The sequence below is a fragment of the Podarcis tiliguerta genome (assembly GCF_965153285.1).
Source record: "Podarcis tiliguerta genome assembly, chromosome: 4".
NCBI lineage: Eukaryota > Metazoa > Chordata > Lepidosauria > Squamata > Lacertidae > Podarcis > Podarcis tiliguerta.
In genome coordinates this window covers 57,085,669-57,103,134 of record NC_139537.1, presented here as the reverse complement: position 1 = coordinate 57,103,134, position 17,466 = coordinate 57,085,669, and the positions used below count along the sequence as shown (strand labels likewise).

Genomic DNA, 17,466 nt, shown 5'->3' with positions numbered 1-17,466 from the left:
ATGATTGCCGCCTGTATTTACTTTCTGCATTTGCATGTTAGTATATTGTGGTTTGTTATTGCTGTCTATAAAATATAACAGGTGGTATCATTCATCTTGCAACACCCCCCCCCAATAATAATAATAAAGAAACCATTTCCGATCTACTACTGTAGCATCTAGAGATCTTTCAGTAGATTCTGATATATCCATCTCTACTTTTGTTCATAAATAGCATGCATCTGTTGTTGACCTATAGGTTAAATTGACTATAGGCTAAGATGATTGCCTTGCTCTGTAATGTTTTATGAGGCCATGTTGACTAATCTTTATCCTCCACTTGGAAAGGTTTAGCTTATTAACCATCACACTGCAGTTTTATGTGCAGTTTCTGTAGTCTATGTAGCATGCTATCCATGTTAACATCCTCACTCTCTGACCCTTAACCTAAAATCTTTTTAAATTTAAGAATGGCTAGCATGAAACTGCCATTGTGTGATAAAAATTAAAAAGGCCTAAATGAAACCAATGTAATTAATGTCAAGGCGGACGCTGTTCAGACAGAGAATGTAGCACAATGGAATGTCATAGAACCATAGTTAGAAGGGATCCTGAGGATCATTTAGTCCAAGCTCCTGCAATGCAGGAATCTCAACTAAAGCATCCATGACAGATGGCCATCCAACCTCTGCTTAAAAACCTCCAGTGAAGGGGAGAGTCCACCACCTTCTGAGGAAGATCATTTGACTGTTTAACAGCTCCTACTGTCAGAAAGTTCTTCATGATGCTTAGTCAGAATCTCCTTTCTTGTAACTTGAAGCCATTAGTTCGGGTCCTAGCCTCCAGAGAAGGAGAAAACAAGCTTGCTCCATCTTCCATGTGACAGCCATTTAGATATTTGAAGATGGCTATCATATCTCTTCTCAGTCTCCTCTATGCCAGGCTAAGCATATCCAGCTCCCTAAACCATTCCTCCTAAAGCTTGGTTTCCAGACACTTGATCATGTTGATTGCCCTCCTCTGCACATGTAGCATGACAAGAATGTGACTTGGTAAGCCTTGAACTTGGGTGTGCCCCCCTCTCCTGCTTAATGTGGTGCAGCTCTGAGAAGGAGTTTGGAAGCTTTCAGCTCCATTTTTGCTTGGCTTCAGCTTGTCATGTAGACTGAACTTCTGATATATGGTTAATGTTTCTTTGAAACAAGCCAACTTTTAACCAACGATTTCAAAGTTCCAGTGACATGACAGGTTGTGGTTAAGGAAGAACAGGAGTAAAAGCTTCTGAACCCCTCACAGCTATAGCAGAGGAGAGGGGAGGAAGGGAGCTAGAGGCTCACTGCAGCTCATTCACACCATGCTCAACTATGACTTAGCAGATGGGAATCCAATGTGCTCTTCAACTCCCATAAGTCTCAGCCAGCATAGCTAGTGGTCAAGGATGATGTTAGCTAGCAATATCAGGAGGGCGCCATGTTGGCTGTTAGCATGATGCATGAACACTGCCAATATCTTTATTATGACCAAGTGAAAATTGCAAAAAACAATGAGCTAGCTTTCAAGTTTCACAGTAAGCTTGAATTTAATTTTATTGTCCACCCAGGTATATCTATCTACCTACACACACATCCCCAAATCAAACAAATTTCATGTGAAGAGTAGAAGGATAATAGGCAACAAACTAGATTGCACACAGAGAGAATTGTCCAGCTCAAAATCAAAATGCAGGGAAGTGGGTGACTAACAATTTGCTCTTAGATAGACTTAGTCACTCCTAACCCCACCAACTTCAATCATTAACAGGATCAGCTGTAAGCAAGATGAAACAAGGGTTCAATAAACAGAGCAGAATGCACTTAGTGACTATTCACCGTTGAATGTCAATAGAACTACATGGCTAGAAAAAATAAAAGCAGGAAAGGTCCCTAAAGGCTAAGAATCCATGACCATTAAGAGTACAGTAGAACCCATCTATGCTTTTCCTGGAATTACTACTTAGTCATAACCCATTTCTTAGTTCCACTTCAGTGTAAATATGTGCTTACCTGACCTTCTGAATATCCAAATGTTCCACATGGCTGAATCTGGACTGAAAATTCCAGCAGTGTTGCAGGTGTAGCTGGTGAACGCTATGTTAATTGAGCTCTCATTTCAACTCTCTAGTATTTAAATTTGCATTAGGACCCAGTGGGTTCTATTTGGGTGTCTAAAATATCAGGTCTTCTCATGTGCTGCGGTCATCTGCTGATACTCTCCTCTGAGTGTCCCTGCCGCTAGAGGTAAGGTCAACTGTGACATGGGCATCATTGGTTGTGGTGCCAGGAAAATACTGATTTTGTCTCCCAGTCCTTAAAAAAAAATAGAATTAAATTTTTTGGGTCCTGCTGCTGCTTTTCATTTATTATTGAGATCTGGTGCACATGTGTTTCATGTTCAAACTTCTGTTCTACCTCTGAGGATAAGGAAAGATGCAAAATATGCTATAATGTCATATATACCTTGAGCATAAGATTTGTATGTTCAGGACACAGTTCTGCACTTCACATTCAAGCAGCACCTCAACTTACTGCACTCATTTCCAAGTATAGTAAGGAAAACATAATGCAGGGTCTCCTTTGAACATTGAGATCCCAGGTTTTCTTCAAACGGCAGGAGGAAAGATGCAAGACCCATTGTAATGGGACTTCAGAACATTGTGCTTTACAGGTATTCTTAGACTTTTATGCATTTAATTCCTTTTAATTTATTTTAGTCATAAAAATTAGTCAGTTCTGGTTTTGGGCAAAAGATGTTTTTCTGCAGCACATAACTGCTTATTCTACTGACGCACAGTGTTCCTTTTCCGTAGTGTTTGACACAGCTAGATAGTGGCTGTTTAGAAAATGTGTTCATGGTAGATTGAGATAGGATGACTCATTCTCCTCCTCCATCTCTTGTACTCTTGGAACACTTAATTCCTCCAATTTTGAAATCAGAGCACATTGTCACAGTTGTTCAGTGATTCACTCTTGAATACACCGCAAGGAAATATGGAAGGAAATTTATATAAAACGCAGCTGTCTGAGCTTGCTTTATCATAAACGAAGGAAACTGTGAAGCAGGGCATCTTATTTGTTTGTCTACATTTGTGTCCTTACCTTTCTCTAAGGGCCTTTCAGTTGCATTCCTGGGGCTCCTGCATAATTCCTTCTAGTTCTTGGCTAGGTCCAGATTTATTTATTTAATTAAAACAATCATACCGCTTGGTTGTTTTAAAAACTTCAAATCGGTTAGCTAAGATCTGCTTAGCTTTAGAGAGGAGCCTAGAACAAGTACCTTGAGACCATTATCTGGTAATTCATAAAGCTTTGCACTGTTTTTTCCCCAGGTTTTTTTTTGGGGGGGGGTGGTATGGAAGTTTTTATAGGAACACAGAACTGGAAAGCAGAAAGGGGAAAAGTTGGCATGCAGCTTATTTATTTTGGCATTTATATGCCACCCAGGAAGGTTCTTTTCTCTCATAACTCTTTGCAGACAGACAGGCAGTTCCCAAATTGCTAACCTTTTGTCATTAAAACCTGCCTGATTTCCAGCCTTTATTTCTTAAGTTTGTATCCAAAGTGCCATTTGCAAAGCTACATGCTGTGGGACATATTAAGTCTTACTTGTGATCACATGAAGTCTCCCTGCCCATGGCACCCCTCAAACCTCTCCTAAAATTCAGAGGACCTTCAGAAATAAGAAGTTGTTCATGAGCAGTCTGTGAAGGTTATGACCATTCCCCTGTTAGTTTCCAGCACATGGTGCTCAAAGGTATCTGGATTCTGGACATCCATGACAGATGGCTGTCCAACCTCTGCTTAAAAACCTCCAATAAAGGAGAGTCCACAACCTTCTGAGGGAGTCTGTTCTACTGTCAAACAGCTCCTACCATTAGAAAGTTCTTCTTGATGTTTAGTAAAAATCTCCTTTCTTTCGTAATGCTGGTCTGCCAGATTTGGTAGAATCAAAATAATGGCAAAGGATTGATCCAGACAGAAACTTGTACAAATGAGTGTGGAGAACATCAGAATAAGAATTATTCTATTATTATCCTAGCAGAGTTGCACTCTTATCCTTCTGAAGCAAGTGTCATGAATTTTTATAGCAGATAATCATTTTGATCATTTGGGGCTATCCAATCTCTAGAAGAGAAAAATGCATGTAATACAGTATTTCTCATTTCAAGTGTTTTGTGAGTCAGAAATTACTTTGCTCTTTGATCTACTGCGGCTTTGCAAGCTTTGAATAATTGTGTTGAGGAAAGTTGGCAAAGCTAAAGCCATATAATAATAATAATAAGCAGGCTGGAGGCCCATACCAAACATGCATTAATGTGGCATGCATTGAGACATTGAGCAAAACTGAACAGAGCTCTTTCTTTGACTTTAGGGCAATCCATTTATGGCACATTTTCCAGCCATGTTGTATATACATGATGTATTTGCATCATGCTTAGCATGTGTTGGTGGGACCACTGCTATGCTGCCAGAGAACAAATTGCCTTTGACTGAGCTTCCCATCAGTCATGTCCTGCCTTCACATGTGGGCTTCACCCCCTTACAAGAGGAGCATGATGGCAAATAACGAGCAACATAAATATAATGTAAAGTAAGCATAAAATTTGGTGAAGTCCTAGATCACAGGATAATATAGTGCATATTTAAATGTCCTTCATATTCAGCAGTGGATGCTTCCCTTAGCTCCAGTGGATTGTGATGATTGCTGAAGAAAGGGATGCAGTAGAACATTCATTATTTTATGAAATAAAACTGTCTTTTGAGGACTGGAATTGCAGTCTCTACACTGCAAGGACTGGGACCATTGTTGTTGTTTAGTCATTTAGTCGTGTCCGACTCTTCGTGAGCCCATGGACCAGGGCACTCCTGTCTTCCACTGCCTCCCACAGTTTGGTCAAACTCATGCGGGTAGCTTCGAGAACACCGTCCAACCATCTCGTCCTCTGTCGTCCCCTTCTCCTTGTGCCCTCCATCTTTCCCAACAACAGGTTCTTTTCCAGGATGTCTTCTCTTCTCATGAGGTGGCCAAAGTATTGGAGTCTCAGATTCAGGATCTGTCCTTCCAGTGAGCACTCAGGGCTGATTTCCTTAAGAATTGATAGGTTTGATCTTCTTGCAGTCCATAGGATTCTCAAGAGTCTCCTCCAGCACCATAATTCAAAAGCATCAATTCTTCGGCGATCAGCCTTCTTTATGGTCCAGCTCTCACTTCCATACATCACTACTGGACTGGAATTGCAGTCTCTACACTGCAAGGACTGGGACCATAGTAGCATTAATTGTGCCCTACAGTTATATGCTGAGCAGCTCTGTAAGGGCTGACTGTTCATTTCATTTTCTTAAGTACACACACAAAAATTTTCATTAATAATCTGTTGCTTTAGTAATGAAGAGCTTAATATAATGTATTGCATTTAATTTCAGAAATATGACAAAAGGCTTGGATTAAAATGAGGCCAGCATGTTCTTAATGAGCACTGATATTTCATCACCTAGAGCTTTTGTTTTATACCCTGACTTAATTTAATAGTTCATAACATGCCCTTTCTCCCCTAGTGCCAGATAGATTGTTATCATTTTGGGATTATCTTTAGTCTTTGTCCTTTAATTTTCTTCTAAAGTGTGTGTGGTTAAGCCTGCAGCCAGAGACAAGGGAGAAACAGAACTCGGACTACAGCACAAGGGATGGAAGGTTAAACCTTCCTCTCCTCCATATTGCGGTCCCATCAAATCACTTTTCAGAGCTTTTATTCCCCACAGGCTAGAAGCAGTCGATAGTTAAACTACATAACTCTCTCCTGCAGGAGGCCATGATTTTTGAGTGACGCTATGAAATTACGTCACCACAGGTCCTAAGAGCCATCTTCGTACCTCATGATGTCTGGACAGTTGTATCCTAAAGTATCTCCTACTATGGTTCATTAACTGTGTTGTGTTCTGATCCATGTATATGATGTACGTTTCATGCCAATAAAGGAGACTGATCGATTGATTGAACTGTCATCTTTATCTCACAAAAATCCTGTGATCATTACATCTTAGGAACAGAGTCCAAGAGATAAGAAACTTCCCGAGGTTAGGCACTGAAACTTGCAGACACTGATAAAAGTGAATTAATATCCCAGCCCTAGTATCCATACTAGAGAGTAAGGTTAATATTTTCTCCCAATGTATCATTGCACCCAAAGGATGGAGAAGGTAGGACATTTATCTCTGCATAACTGAGTGTGAAAACTGCTTGTGTTTCAGAGTCATTTTATGTATGTTCTATGGATAATTTGCTTCTGCTTCAGCCAGAAATTGTTTTAGTAGATTTGATATTTTAAAAAGTAGATTAAGAGCATTAGGCAGAGTGAGGCTTCTGCCTCAGGTGACTTATGTTGTAGGGCCGGGGATTGGTGGCAAGGCTATGCTGCAGTAATGAACCCTCTAAGTTAGCCTGGATGCTGTTCACATTGCTAGTGCTGAAGTAAGATTCAACTGCCAGTCTGTTCTACTTACGTACGTAGAATAGAGGGTGCCGTTTTGTATTTCAGCTCAAGCCACACAATGTTTTGGTCTAGTCCTGAGCAAAGTACATACATACATACATCGTGCTCAAGGCAGCTTACAACATGAAAAAATTACATAATTGCAAACGTAACAAAAGTAGTCATAAACAATAAATAAAAACATCAAAAAGTATACAACAAAATTAAACAATTTCCACATAAATCATAAGATCTAAAATAAAGATGCAAAAATATAAAATCAATAACAGCAATAATTCCTCTGTCAACAAAACTCCTAAACCAGAGCTTTCCAATCTCTGTGTTGTGACATGTTACTGTGTTGGCTGCAGTGTGTAGATGTGTCGTGCAAATGTTCCCCACACTCCTCCCAGGACTGGAAAGGGGTTAGTTTAATCTCTGGTTTGCTAGTAAAACTGAATTACTGTGTTGCAAAATGATGCATATCTAAAAATTGTATCACCAACATGAAAAGTTTGGAAAGCAGTGCCCTTAATAATTGCAAAGTTGTAACCAGAAATTATTTTGATGGCTCTGTCACACATACAAGCCACTAGAATTTAGGTTTTTATAAAGCAGTGAATACTTCAAGCCACTTTTCTTAACTTAAGTTTGTTGTGTTTCTTTCCAGAAAACTGAAGAATGAGTTACTGGAAGCCAAAAAGAAAGGTGGACGGCGTTACCAGGAAGACGACAGCAGGGTCTGCATTCGGTGTCGAAAGAATTTGGGCTTAATCTTTGATAGAGGGGATCTCTGCCAAGCATGCGGACTCAGAGTTTGCAACAAATGTCGTATTGTGGGAATTGGTGGCAACTGGAAATGCACAGTGTGTGATAAGATTGCGTAAGTTTTGTTCTTGGACACACTTGGATGTCAACTCACATTTTCTGATCTTCAGTTATGATGCCTTTGACAAGCAGTATGAACATCCAGGTGATGGAGGGACTGGGCTGATAAAGGCATATTTGATCCTAATTTGAGCTAGAGAGACTCTTGTTTCTCATACATGTTAAGGTGATGTGCCTCATAAGTAATAAATTAAAGATATAGGCAGTAAAAACAGACAGTAAAAGCATTAAAGTAACCATGGTGGTTTGCATTCCTAAAAACAACCAAAAATTTTAAAGGCCTGCTAAAAGTATTTATTTATTCAAATATTCCTAGACAGCAATTTATATTTTATTTCATCGAAAGGTATTCAGCTAGTACCAACAAGGCGTAAGAGTTTGTGCCATGGCAGCCTCCCTATACAAGGGTTATAGCCAAGAGGGCCCCCTTCCTGGTTGCCACCTTCTTCCCCTCTGAAGGTTGGGGTACCAGGAGAAGGGCCTCCAGTAATGAGGTTAAGGGCCCACTGCCTGATAGATAGATAATTTATTACGGTCAAAGACCAGCTCGCATAGCACAATAAAAACAGCATTCATAAAGATAAAATATACAATTATGTATATGTAGATTATCTTAGCCCCACCTACAATTACCCATAGTTACATGTAACATAACTTGCTAACCAGCACTCTGGGCTCCTGTGCAAGATTTCTACTTATGTAAGCTAGCAGCTCAGGATAGTGCTGATGTGTCTCACAGATGCTTTAGTTAGTGACATCCTTTTGCTGTCTGCTGTGCTATCCAATGATGTCATCATGCATACTTAATAAAAGGAGGTGTTTTATTTTATTTTATTTTATTGTTATTGCTTTTTATTACATTTATTACATTTAAATCCCACCTTCCTTCCAAGGAACTCAAGGTGTTGTACATGGCCCTCCCCGTACTCATTTTATCCTCACAACAACTCATGGGGTAGGTTAGACTGAGAGATTGCGATTGTTCCAAGTGGAAGCAGTGAGTCTTTGTCTCCCGGGTCCTTATTATTGCTTTAAAGGTTAGCTCATGCTTCCTTAATAGTTTGCATGTGGAAGTGCCTTTTTGTGCCTAATGTCACCATGGAAAGATGAAGAGAGGATTGTTGGTAAATATTGGCTTGAGGAAACTAGCATTTTTAAGGACATTGTGGCCCTACGGGAGGCCATGGTAGCAATCAGGGAGGTAGCTCTTGTAGAAGAGCATAATGGCTGCCCAGGACCACAGAAAAAGGTCAAAGCAAATTCAGCACAAATTACATGAGTGTGATGAACAAATTGAGCTGCTTGTTAGGCAGCTCTTGAGAATAAAGAGCTCCCTGAATTTCAGAGCATGCAGCAGTAAAATTATATCACAAAGCACTTTACTAAGCAATGTAGGCTGGGAGTTAAATGCAAAATAATGGGTTTGGGGTGGGGAGAATCCCAAGCATCTTTTAACAGAAGAGGGAAAGATGAAAGAGAAAATACTGAGTTTTTCTTAAGGAACAGGTCTCCATTGTATTTTGCATGCGTGAGAAATTTAAAATAAGCACTTGTCTTTTCTAGAATGCTTTCCCACTTCCAGCACATAATTTCATTTTAGCTGGTGAAGGGCAAAGCACAGGGTTTGTTTTTAAGTTAACTGAGTTGCATGGCGATTGTGAAATGTAGCATAAAGACTTAAACACAGCTGCAATTAAACAGCTTATGTGGGAGTTGTATAGGTATATGCTCTTAAAACTCTATTCATGAAGTGTCCTGCATTCAGTGACAGTAGTTTTCAAATGTAAGCTTCTAGCTTTAGAAGAACATTTTCTGTATTGCTGAGGAACTCCTAACTATCAGAATCTCAGCACTTTGCCAAAGATCTGCAGCATATTCTGGGGACCAAATTGGACCTTTACCGCTCCTCTGTATAAACTGAGTGGGTTCTAAAGTATATGTAACACTCTCCTCTGCAGTGCACTGCAGGAGGAACAAGGGAAGTGACCTCACACTGAATCAGACTAGCTCAGTGTTGTCTACACTGACAGACAGTGGCTCTCCAGGATTTCAGACAGATGATTGGGGTTAAACCTGAGGCTTTCTGCATGTAAAGCAGTTTCTCAAGCTATGGCCTTTCCCCAATTTATAAGCCAATCATATCTCAGGTATAGGTGTCTGTCATCACTGTTCTTGTCATTGAGAAAGTTGTAAGTTCCTCAGCACACAGGAGTGATGAACACACATCTAGTTAGGATGCCGTAGGAATGGTGGTGGTAGATCGGTGAATTCTAAGTCCATATTTATCACAATTACATAGAAATTAGAGGATCCAGTTAAAAAGCCTCCAGTTAAAATGCCTTGGATATCCTTCAACCTCCCCACCCCCAAATGCACAGTATTTTTTCCAGTTCACCTCAGGGAGAGACTGTAGGGAGGTAACCTTGCAAAGGGCTCTCAGTATAAACCTGCGTGTATATGATTGGGCAGCTCCAGTATTAAAACACACAGAGGTCTGCTGTCATTTAGTTTGGCACAAAGCAATTGTAAGTGGATAGGGCAGGTGACCGCTAAGTGTTTCATATCTAATACATTCACATTATTACTGAAGTTAGAGTATCTCAACATTTGCATTTATTCTACAATTTTAGTAAGTTGAGTAAATTTTCTAGATCAACAGAAGAAAAGTGAGTGGAACAGTCAGCCTGAGTTGCCATCATTATAAAGGAGCAGCCTAAGATGTGAGTGGAGGTTTGTGTGCTTGCAAACAAATTAAAATTTGGGTTCTATTCTAGTCGAATGGCTCTCTCTATTTGGTAGAGAGTGCTAATTATACCAGACAGTTGCCACATTCAATAAGACTGCAAGACATAAATATGGTTTTAGGCAGTAGATTGGAATGGAGCAATGATGATTCAGAATGCAGCTATATAGATTGTGTATTTCTAGTTTTCACAGCTCAAACATTTCTCTTTCTCTGCAGTGTTAAGTTGTTATGATGCTCATGGACATCCTGGATTCTGCGAGTTATTAATCAAAGAATAATATAGGTAGCACAGTTGAGCACCACATGAGAGCAGAGGTTTCAGCCTCTTGGTCAATCCATGAAAGCAAAGAGGTTTCTGTTGATATCATAAGCAGAGGGAAGGAGTGATGACACCTTTGCAAAAGGTCCCCTTCTCCCTCTGGTGTAGTACCATTATTAGATCTCATAGAAGTTTCGGGAAATGAGATGAAGTGCTCCTTTATTCTTCCTATAAAAGACTCTCTAGTAAGGGCACTGAGTGGGGAGGGGGTCCCTTTTCAAAGGATAAAGAGACTTTATTTTTGCTCCCCGGGGCAGCACTGGGGAATGGAACTATCTTTGTTCAGTAATGTCTACAGCTGGTGAATGAATTATAGCTTGGGCCCTTACTAAAAGTGATGGACCTGAGCATACCTTGAAACTACAAACCTCTTCTAGTTTCTTGTGTATGTTGAACCCCTTCTGGGTGGGATTGTGCTCTCATGGAGGAAAAAACAAAAGAAAAGCAGGTTTTCAGTTGAAGAGGTGCCTTGAAAAGCTGTATAGGAGTTGTGAAACGAGGACTTCTTTTTAAAAGGTTTGCGTTTCTGATCCTTACATAGTTCAGAATAAGGCACTGACTGTACCCTGAAGCAAAAGCTCCATCCTGACAACATTTACCAAGGTGTCATGGAAGCTGCCTAATAGAACAGTTTGCTTGGCATTTGCTTGTGCAGAACGGGCAGCAGTTATACCTGAAAATGCCTCATATCCAGAATGAAACCTGAGCACACCTGATCGCCTGGCTGCTAGTCTGTTATGGTTGGACTACAAAGGCTGCTACATTCCCAGGACAATCAACATCCTGGAGATTAATAGTTTTGATAAGATCGTTTGTTAGCAACTTTACTCAGGTGTCTAAACATTTGTTATCAAAGGGAAATGAAGTTTCGGAACACTGCTCTGTGGTTCAACTGAAAAGGTTTCTTTGCAGAATAAAAGTGACCAGAAGGAAATGGAAACTTTCAAAGGGTAGTAAAAATGGTTTTCAGAATACCGTAGCTTCTTGTATTCTACCTGTGTCTATCTGGATATCAAAGGGCTTGTTTGTATTCTCTGTTAGCTTAACCTTTCCTAGGCAGGGCAATACCCTTGACTTTTGAACCTATTTGTGTATATCTGTTGTTTTAAATTAATGCAGTATCTGTGACTAATATCATTCAATCCTGGAACTGAGCAACCACGCTCCCTGCTAGACAGAATTGGTGTTAGAGATTGTATCATTGGGCAACTGCTGAGGCCCCCCCCACATGTAGGGACTCCACTTCCAGCCCTGCCACTGTGACTTCTCCTTGCTGATGAATCATGTTCACCTGTCCTCTCTGAGCATGCAAACAATGACTAGAGTCAGAAGATAGCAGCATCCTCCAAATTGCCTTGCCCATGCCTTCTGGGAGGTTGTGTGGATTGGGGCTAGAGGGAGAAGGCAAGCACAGTGGTAGCTGTGGCAAGGTCTAATGTCATATTTGTATAAATCTTCATAGAGGTTTAATTCTGTCCTCAAGAAAATTTGAGAAGGTGGTGGGAACTGAATTGGGACTTAGAAACTAAAGAAGAGGCATGGAACAGACTGTGAACAAAAATGCCATATAAATCCTTATTGGCAACAAGCAGAGAATGAGCCTTTAAAATTTTGCTTGGCTGGAACTTAACACCTAGATGGCTAGCCTATATAAAACTGAACTGTTCTCTTAGGTGTGCATTTTGTTAACTTGGCTCTTTTTGTGCTTTTCCTTCTTTTTTAGCTCATCATTTATCTATAAGGGATTACATGTTGTGGAAATGTGTATACATTATTAAAAGGAGATTAAATATGAGCTCTAATTCTGGTTCCTCTGCCTGTTTTGTAGCCAATAGATTTCTAAGGGCTAAACATAAATGTTCGGCTAAAATATACTTTGAGCTGTTACCCTTGTCTGGCCTTATCATGTAGGCCTGGTTCCTTATTTAATTTTCTGCTAATGTTTTCTAAAGCAATATATATTTCTTGGGTGGGTGGAGTTAATCAGAGTACTTGTTTACATTGATTGGATCAGATTGTGCTATTTTCCTTTCTCTTCTCATTCAGGCAGCTTAGGATAGTTACAGGTGAATGGTTTTTTGAAGAGAGAGCAAAGCGCTTCAAACAATCCACCCTCCTTGGAAGTGATGTCGTTAGAAGGTCTATCCAACGCAAAGCCCCAGGTAAAAATAACAGGAGGGAAATGTGTTTGTTCTTCCTATGTACAGCTAAAGCCTTGTTGTCCCCCTAATTGATGGTTATAGTCTTAGTGCTGCATAATGAGCTGGCACTTGCTGACACCCTTTTAGTATTGAAACTTTTTTTAATACAATGGAAACCCCTTGGTTCCTTATCCAGGAGGCTACTCTGGCCCACACCTGCCTTGTTTTAGCAGCACCAGAACATAAAAGACTCCCACACTACTCAATCAAAAATATTTATATGCCACAATCCTGTCCTACTGAAACCAGTGAGTTGTGTCTATCTGGGCTCAGGATTGCTGCCATGGCTTACAGCAAAGTATAGACCCTCTCATCATATGCCACACTTGCAGGGGTTTTTCCTGTTCATGCCTGTGCACATGAATTCTGTTGAATAGTGGGTAGACATAGCAGACGACACAGTGATTCTTCCAAAGCAGCTCTTTATTTGTAAGCTGGACAGAACTGAACAGCAAACAGCTCAGCCGGCCTGCTTTTATAGGCAGCCAGCTGTCAACAATGTAGCAACAACAATCCAGGGTTTCCCCCCTAAAATAACTGACGTGGACCTGAGTGAAAACTACATACACAATACTCCTGGTGGCCAGGGTGAGAACTTCAATACATAACAAATTCCATGTGCAAGCACAGGATTTCCTCTTGTAGCAGAGAATATTGCCTCTAGCTCATTATAGTATTCAGACTCAGAGTTCTCAACAGCTTTCCTTTATACACTGAACTATGTATAATACTGTAAGGAGGATTATCATGCCATTGGACAGCTTTCACCTGCCTGTTATTTACCAGCTTTTTTGAACTACAACTAGACAGCTGTAGGGCACTAGGTTGGTAAAAGCTGGCATAGAAATGTAATGCAGCTAATTCTGCATGCATACATTATGAATGATGCAAGATGGGATGCATGCTGGTGGCCCTGCTAGGTGTGTAATACACTCTAGTCGGAACAATTGCAATTCTCGTAGTTCTGTTCTATAGAAAACACAGTTGTTGCAAGGTGTGTGTGTGTTCATCTTTGTAATGAGAGTAATGCTTTTTATCTTTTGAATGTCTAAAATCTTGGTAATGTGTTACTAGGGTATATTGAATTCCCCTAGTAGGAGTTATTTATTTAACAAACTGTATATACTGCTCGATTCTAAGAAAACCTTTAAGGCATACTTACTACCTATCAGAGATGTGGTAGCATCTACATTAGCAGGAGGTTAAACTGGACAACCTCTGAAGTACCTTCTAACCTTATGATTCTGTGACCAGTGTCTGCTTCTTCTTTTAAGTGCCTGGTTCTCTTGTTCATGTCAATTATTATTTTTAAAATCTGCTATTCCTGTTTGTGTTTTTCTTCTTGTTGTGTCATTTCTACCACCCCTCTCGTTATTTGCTCATGTTAGCTGCATTGGGCACTTTGTTTGAAGCACAGCGGTGAGATAAAAAAAGATTAGAAGATAGGGATGTAGTCAGTGAGTGAGAACAAAACTCTGGACTTATGGGCCGTTGGCCTTATCCATATGCTCTTACGTTCTTCCGTTGTGGATGCTTCTGTACTTGGAGACCTTGATCAAATGAATAGTGTGTTGGTGTTGCACTTTGGACAGCTGGTTTAAAATTCTTGTCAAATCACTGGGAAACTTGCTTTTGATCCCCTTTATTATTTTAAAAGTGCCTTTTTTCTTTTTAAGATCCTTCCTCTGAAGCTACAGGAGGAAAACTCAAAGATCAGTCTCCAGAGAGTTCAGAGGAGACTTCAAAGCAAGATGTGCTTGCTTCCTTTTCAAGTGGGGCAAAGTCAGTCTTCAGTGGGCACAGAAATATTGGGTAAGGCAACAGTTTATAATCTGAATGCTGAAGTGGATTTCTGTTTAGATTCACTCCAGAGCATTCCATCATTTGGACCCGATGATTGAGACCTTTTTCTTCCAGCAAGGATTTGTTCTTTGCTTCATTTATATTTGAAACATTTAAAGGATGTGTGGTTCCTAACTGGATTCTCCTTTGATAAGAGATTTTGAAGCAGCCTATGGAGGGGCTCCCTTTTGTGTGGTGTTTGTGGCTTCCTCATATAACTTTCTTGGCGTTCAAACAAATGTTTATTCCATCTTCCTGACTAGAACCACAAGGTGGTATTTGCTATGCATCGTAAAAGGGGCTTCCCCCTCTCCCTCAAAATAACAGAACTTGGGATTAGTCCGTGAAACTAATTGACAGGAAATTGGAAATACTTCTTCACACAGTGTGTGGTAAATTTGAGGGGTACACTGCCATGAGCTACAGTGGTGGCCTCTAGCTTAAAGGAAATAGACAAATTCAAGATGGCTGTATGCCAGATCCTTGTTCAGAGGTAGCATAACTCTGAATGCTGGTTGCTAGGGAACTGTGTCCTGCTTCTTGGCTTCCCGGGGGCATTTGGTCGGTCACTGTGGGAGACAGGATGCTGAACTAGATAGGCCCTTAGCCTGATGCAGCAGGGTTCTTCTTATGTCCTTAAAATATTGAAGATCCAGTCATGTCCTAATGACAACACTGCATCCACTTGCCTTCTATTCTGCTACTGCTAAGAAATGTGTGCAACAGCAAATAGGGCACTGGTGCAAGAAACAGACGGTGCAAATTTAGGTTGTGTGTGAGTGTCTCATTGCACCATGTAGTGTTTATTGCAAAATAAAAATGGAAAGGCCTTAGAAAATATTTAACAGGTCTGGTAGTTAATAAATATTTTTATGAGTGAATGGGAACCCTTACAACCCCTTCTCAAAGCCAAAACATAATGCAAGACACAGGATAATTACTGTTGTTTCCTTCTTCGTTTTGTACAGTTGAAGCACACAAATCCCTGAGGTTCTGCTTTTGGGGATAAAGGCCAAACCCAGTAGAGTGTAAATATTAAATGATGCAATATTTTTTGAAAATTTGCAATACTTTAGAAAAATTATTTCTTTCATGTTATCTCTATTGTAGCAGAAAATTGCACAGTGCTACAGTTTAGATACATTCTTTCATTAACATGCACCTTTGTCACAATGTCTAAACTCATTGGTTTTGAATCTTGATGTGAAACATAATGCAACAAGCTTACATGAAAATATACCATGGTGTACAGTTCTCATGAGCATCTTAAACAGAAAAAAGGAAAACTTCTGTATAATCACTATATGGGTCCTGTATTTTGATTGATGTCTCCCTGGTTGCCTTGACCTTTCTGTTGAACAGAGCTTTATTCAAGGCTAAAGGAGAAATCGCAGTTGTGAAGGCAGAAGATGGAAGAAGCATCAGCTCAGATGTTGATGTCCAGAGTATAAATAGTGCTGATAGGTAAGAGAAATGGTATGCCCTTTGTACGGTTGAACTTAATTTCTCCACTGGCTTCAGAAACTGATACAGATATTGAAATTACTGTAGTCCTTCTTTCTTCTTCTTTTTGCTGAAGCCACTCTGACTTAAGGTTCTCTGATGCTCGTTTTCTACATGCACACATTTTTCTGGCAAGTTTTAAAGCAAGGTGTGGTCTTGTGTCAATTTTGTTTGCTGGTGGTTAGAGGGGGAGGTGGTACTGAGCCCTAGTAGTCAGTCAGCTGCACTCATCATCCCCAGCCAGCTCAGCCAGCAGCCAAGGATGATGGGAGTTGTAGTAGAACATCTGTGGACCCAAGTTTGAAGAACATGGCACTAAAGAATACAAGCTGTCATTGTAAGTGATCCTGTTTGCCATCTCACTACTTCCCTAATAAGTCTTTATGGGGTAGGCGGGGGGGGGGTTGTTCACAGCAGTAAATTAGAATGTGATATGGCATAATCAGCCAAGCAAAAATGTAATTTGGGTGTCATTTCTAGTATATGAATTACCAAAAAAAAAGCAGAAAGGTTGCTTAGACAGTGAAGTGATGTGTTTTTAAGTTAAAATGTCAGTTGATTTAAAAGTAAAGTTATTCTGTTATACAGCTTTTTATTCAATTTCCTGGCAAATGAGGATGGATTCCTTGATGAATACCAAATTTAAAATTCCCATTGCTGAATTTTGAAAAGATACTAGCTTTCTCAAACCTTAGTATTATTGAACGGAAGGATGGTAGTGTTCTGAGATGTGCGTGTTTTGAAATGTCACAAAAATCAAATTGGGGAAGCATTGGAATGCAGTTCAGGTCAGGAATCCACAGCTTGAGACAAATAAGGCAAATTGGAGCATTGCTGCTCTTGAGCAGACAGGGCAGACAGATGGAGGTATTTAGAGCAGCTGAACAGTGTGGTGAAATCTCAAATGTCTGTGGAATGGCAAGTGTCCCTGGAGCATTCTGTGAACAATGTCAAAACCATCATGCCACACCATGTGGCCAACATGCCAGACTGCTGCACGATGGGCATGTTCCACTGAAGGCCTGTTTATCAGCCGTAACTAATTCCAAGTGTCCAAAAGAGTAGAACTGCATGTTGCAGATAGATTGTGTGTGTGTGTAGCGAAAATGCAATAGCTGCTTTACCCCTAGGAAAAGCAATTAGTGTGACGTGGCAGCTAAAAAAGCCAATGCAATTCTGGGCTGCATCAATAGGAGTATTGCATCTAGATCAAGGGAAGTAATAGTGCCACTGTATTCTGCTCTGGTCAGACCTCACCTGGAGTACTGTGTCCAGTTCTGGGCACCACAGTTCAAGAAGGACACTGACAAACTGGAACGTGTCCAGAGGAGGGCAACCAAAATGGTCAAAGGCCTGGAAACGATGCCTTATGAGGAACGGCTAAGGGAGCTGGGCATGTTTAGCCTGGAGAAGAAGAGGTTAAGGGGTGATATGATAGCCATGTTCAAATATATAAAAGGATGTCACATAGAGGAGGGAGAAA

At 40.4% G+C, this 17,466-nt stretch overlaps 1 protein-coding gene across 3 annotated transcripts in view; it reads left to right on the top strand.

Annotated features, from left to right (window-relative positions):
- The window catches only part of SYTL5 (synaptotagmin like 5), a 65,210-nt gene that overhangs the window by 24,251 nt on the left and 23,493 nt on the right, over window positions 1-17,466 (top strand). For all 3 annotated transcript variants that reach the window (XM_083439137.1, XM_083439135.1, XM_083439136.1), the window contains 4 exons: window positions 7,155-7,367; window positions 12,484-12,599; window positions 14,315-14,450; window positions 15,843-15,944. In XM_083439137.1, the coding sequence (XP_083295263.1) occupies window positions 7,155-7,367; window positions 12,484-12,599; window positions 14,315-14,450; window positions 15,843-15,944 (567 nt within the window). The remainder of the gene's footprint in view (window positions 1-7,154; window positions 7,368-12,483; window positions 12,600-14,314; window positions 14,451-15,842; window positions 15,945-17,466) is intronic.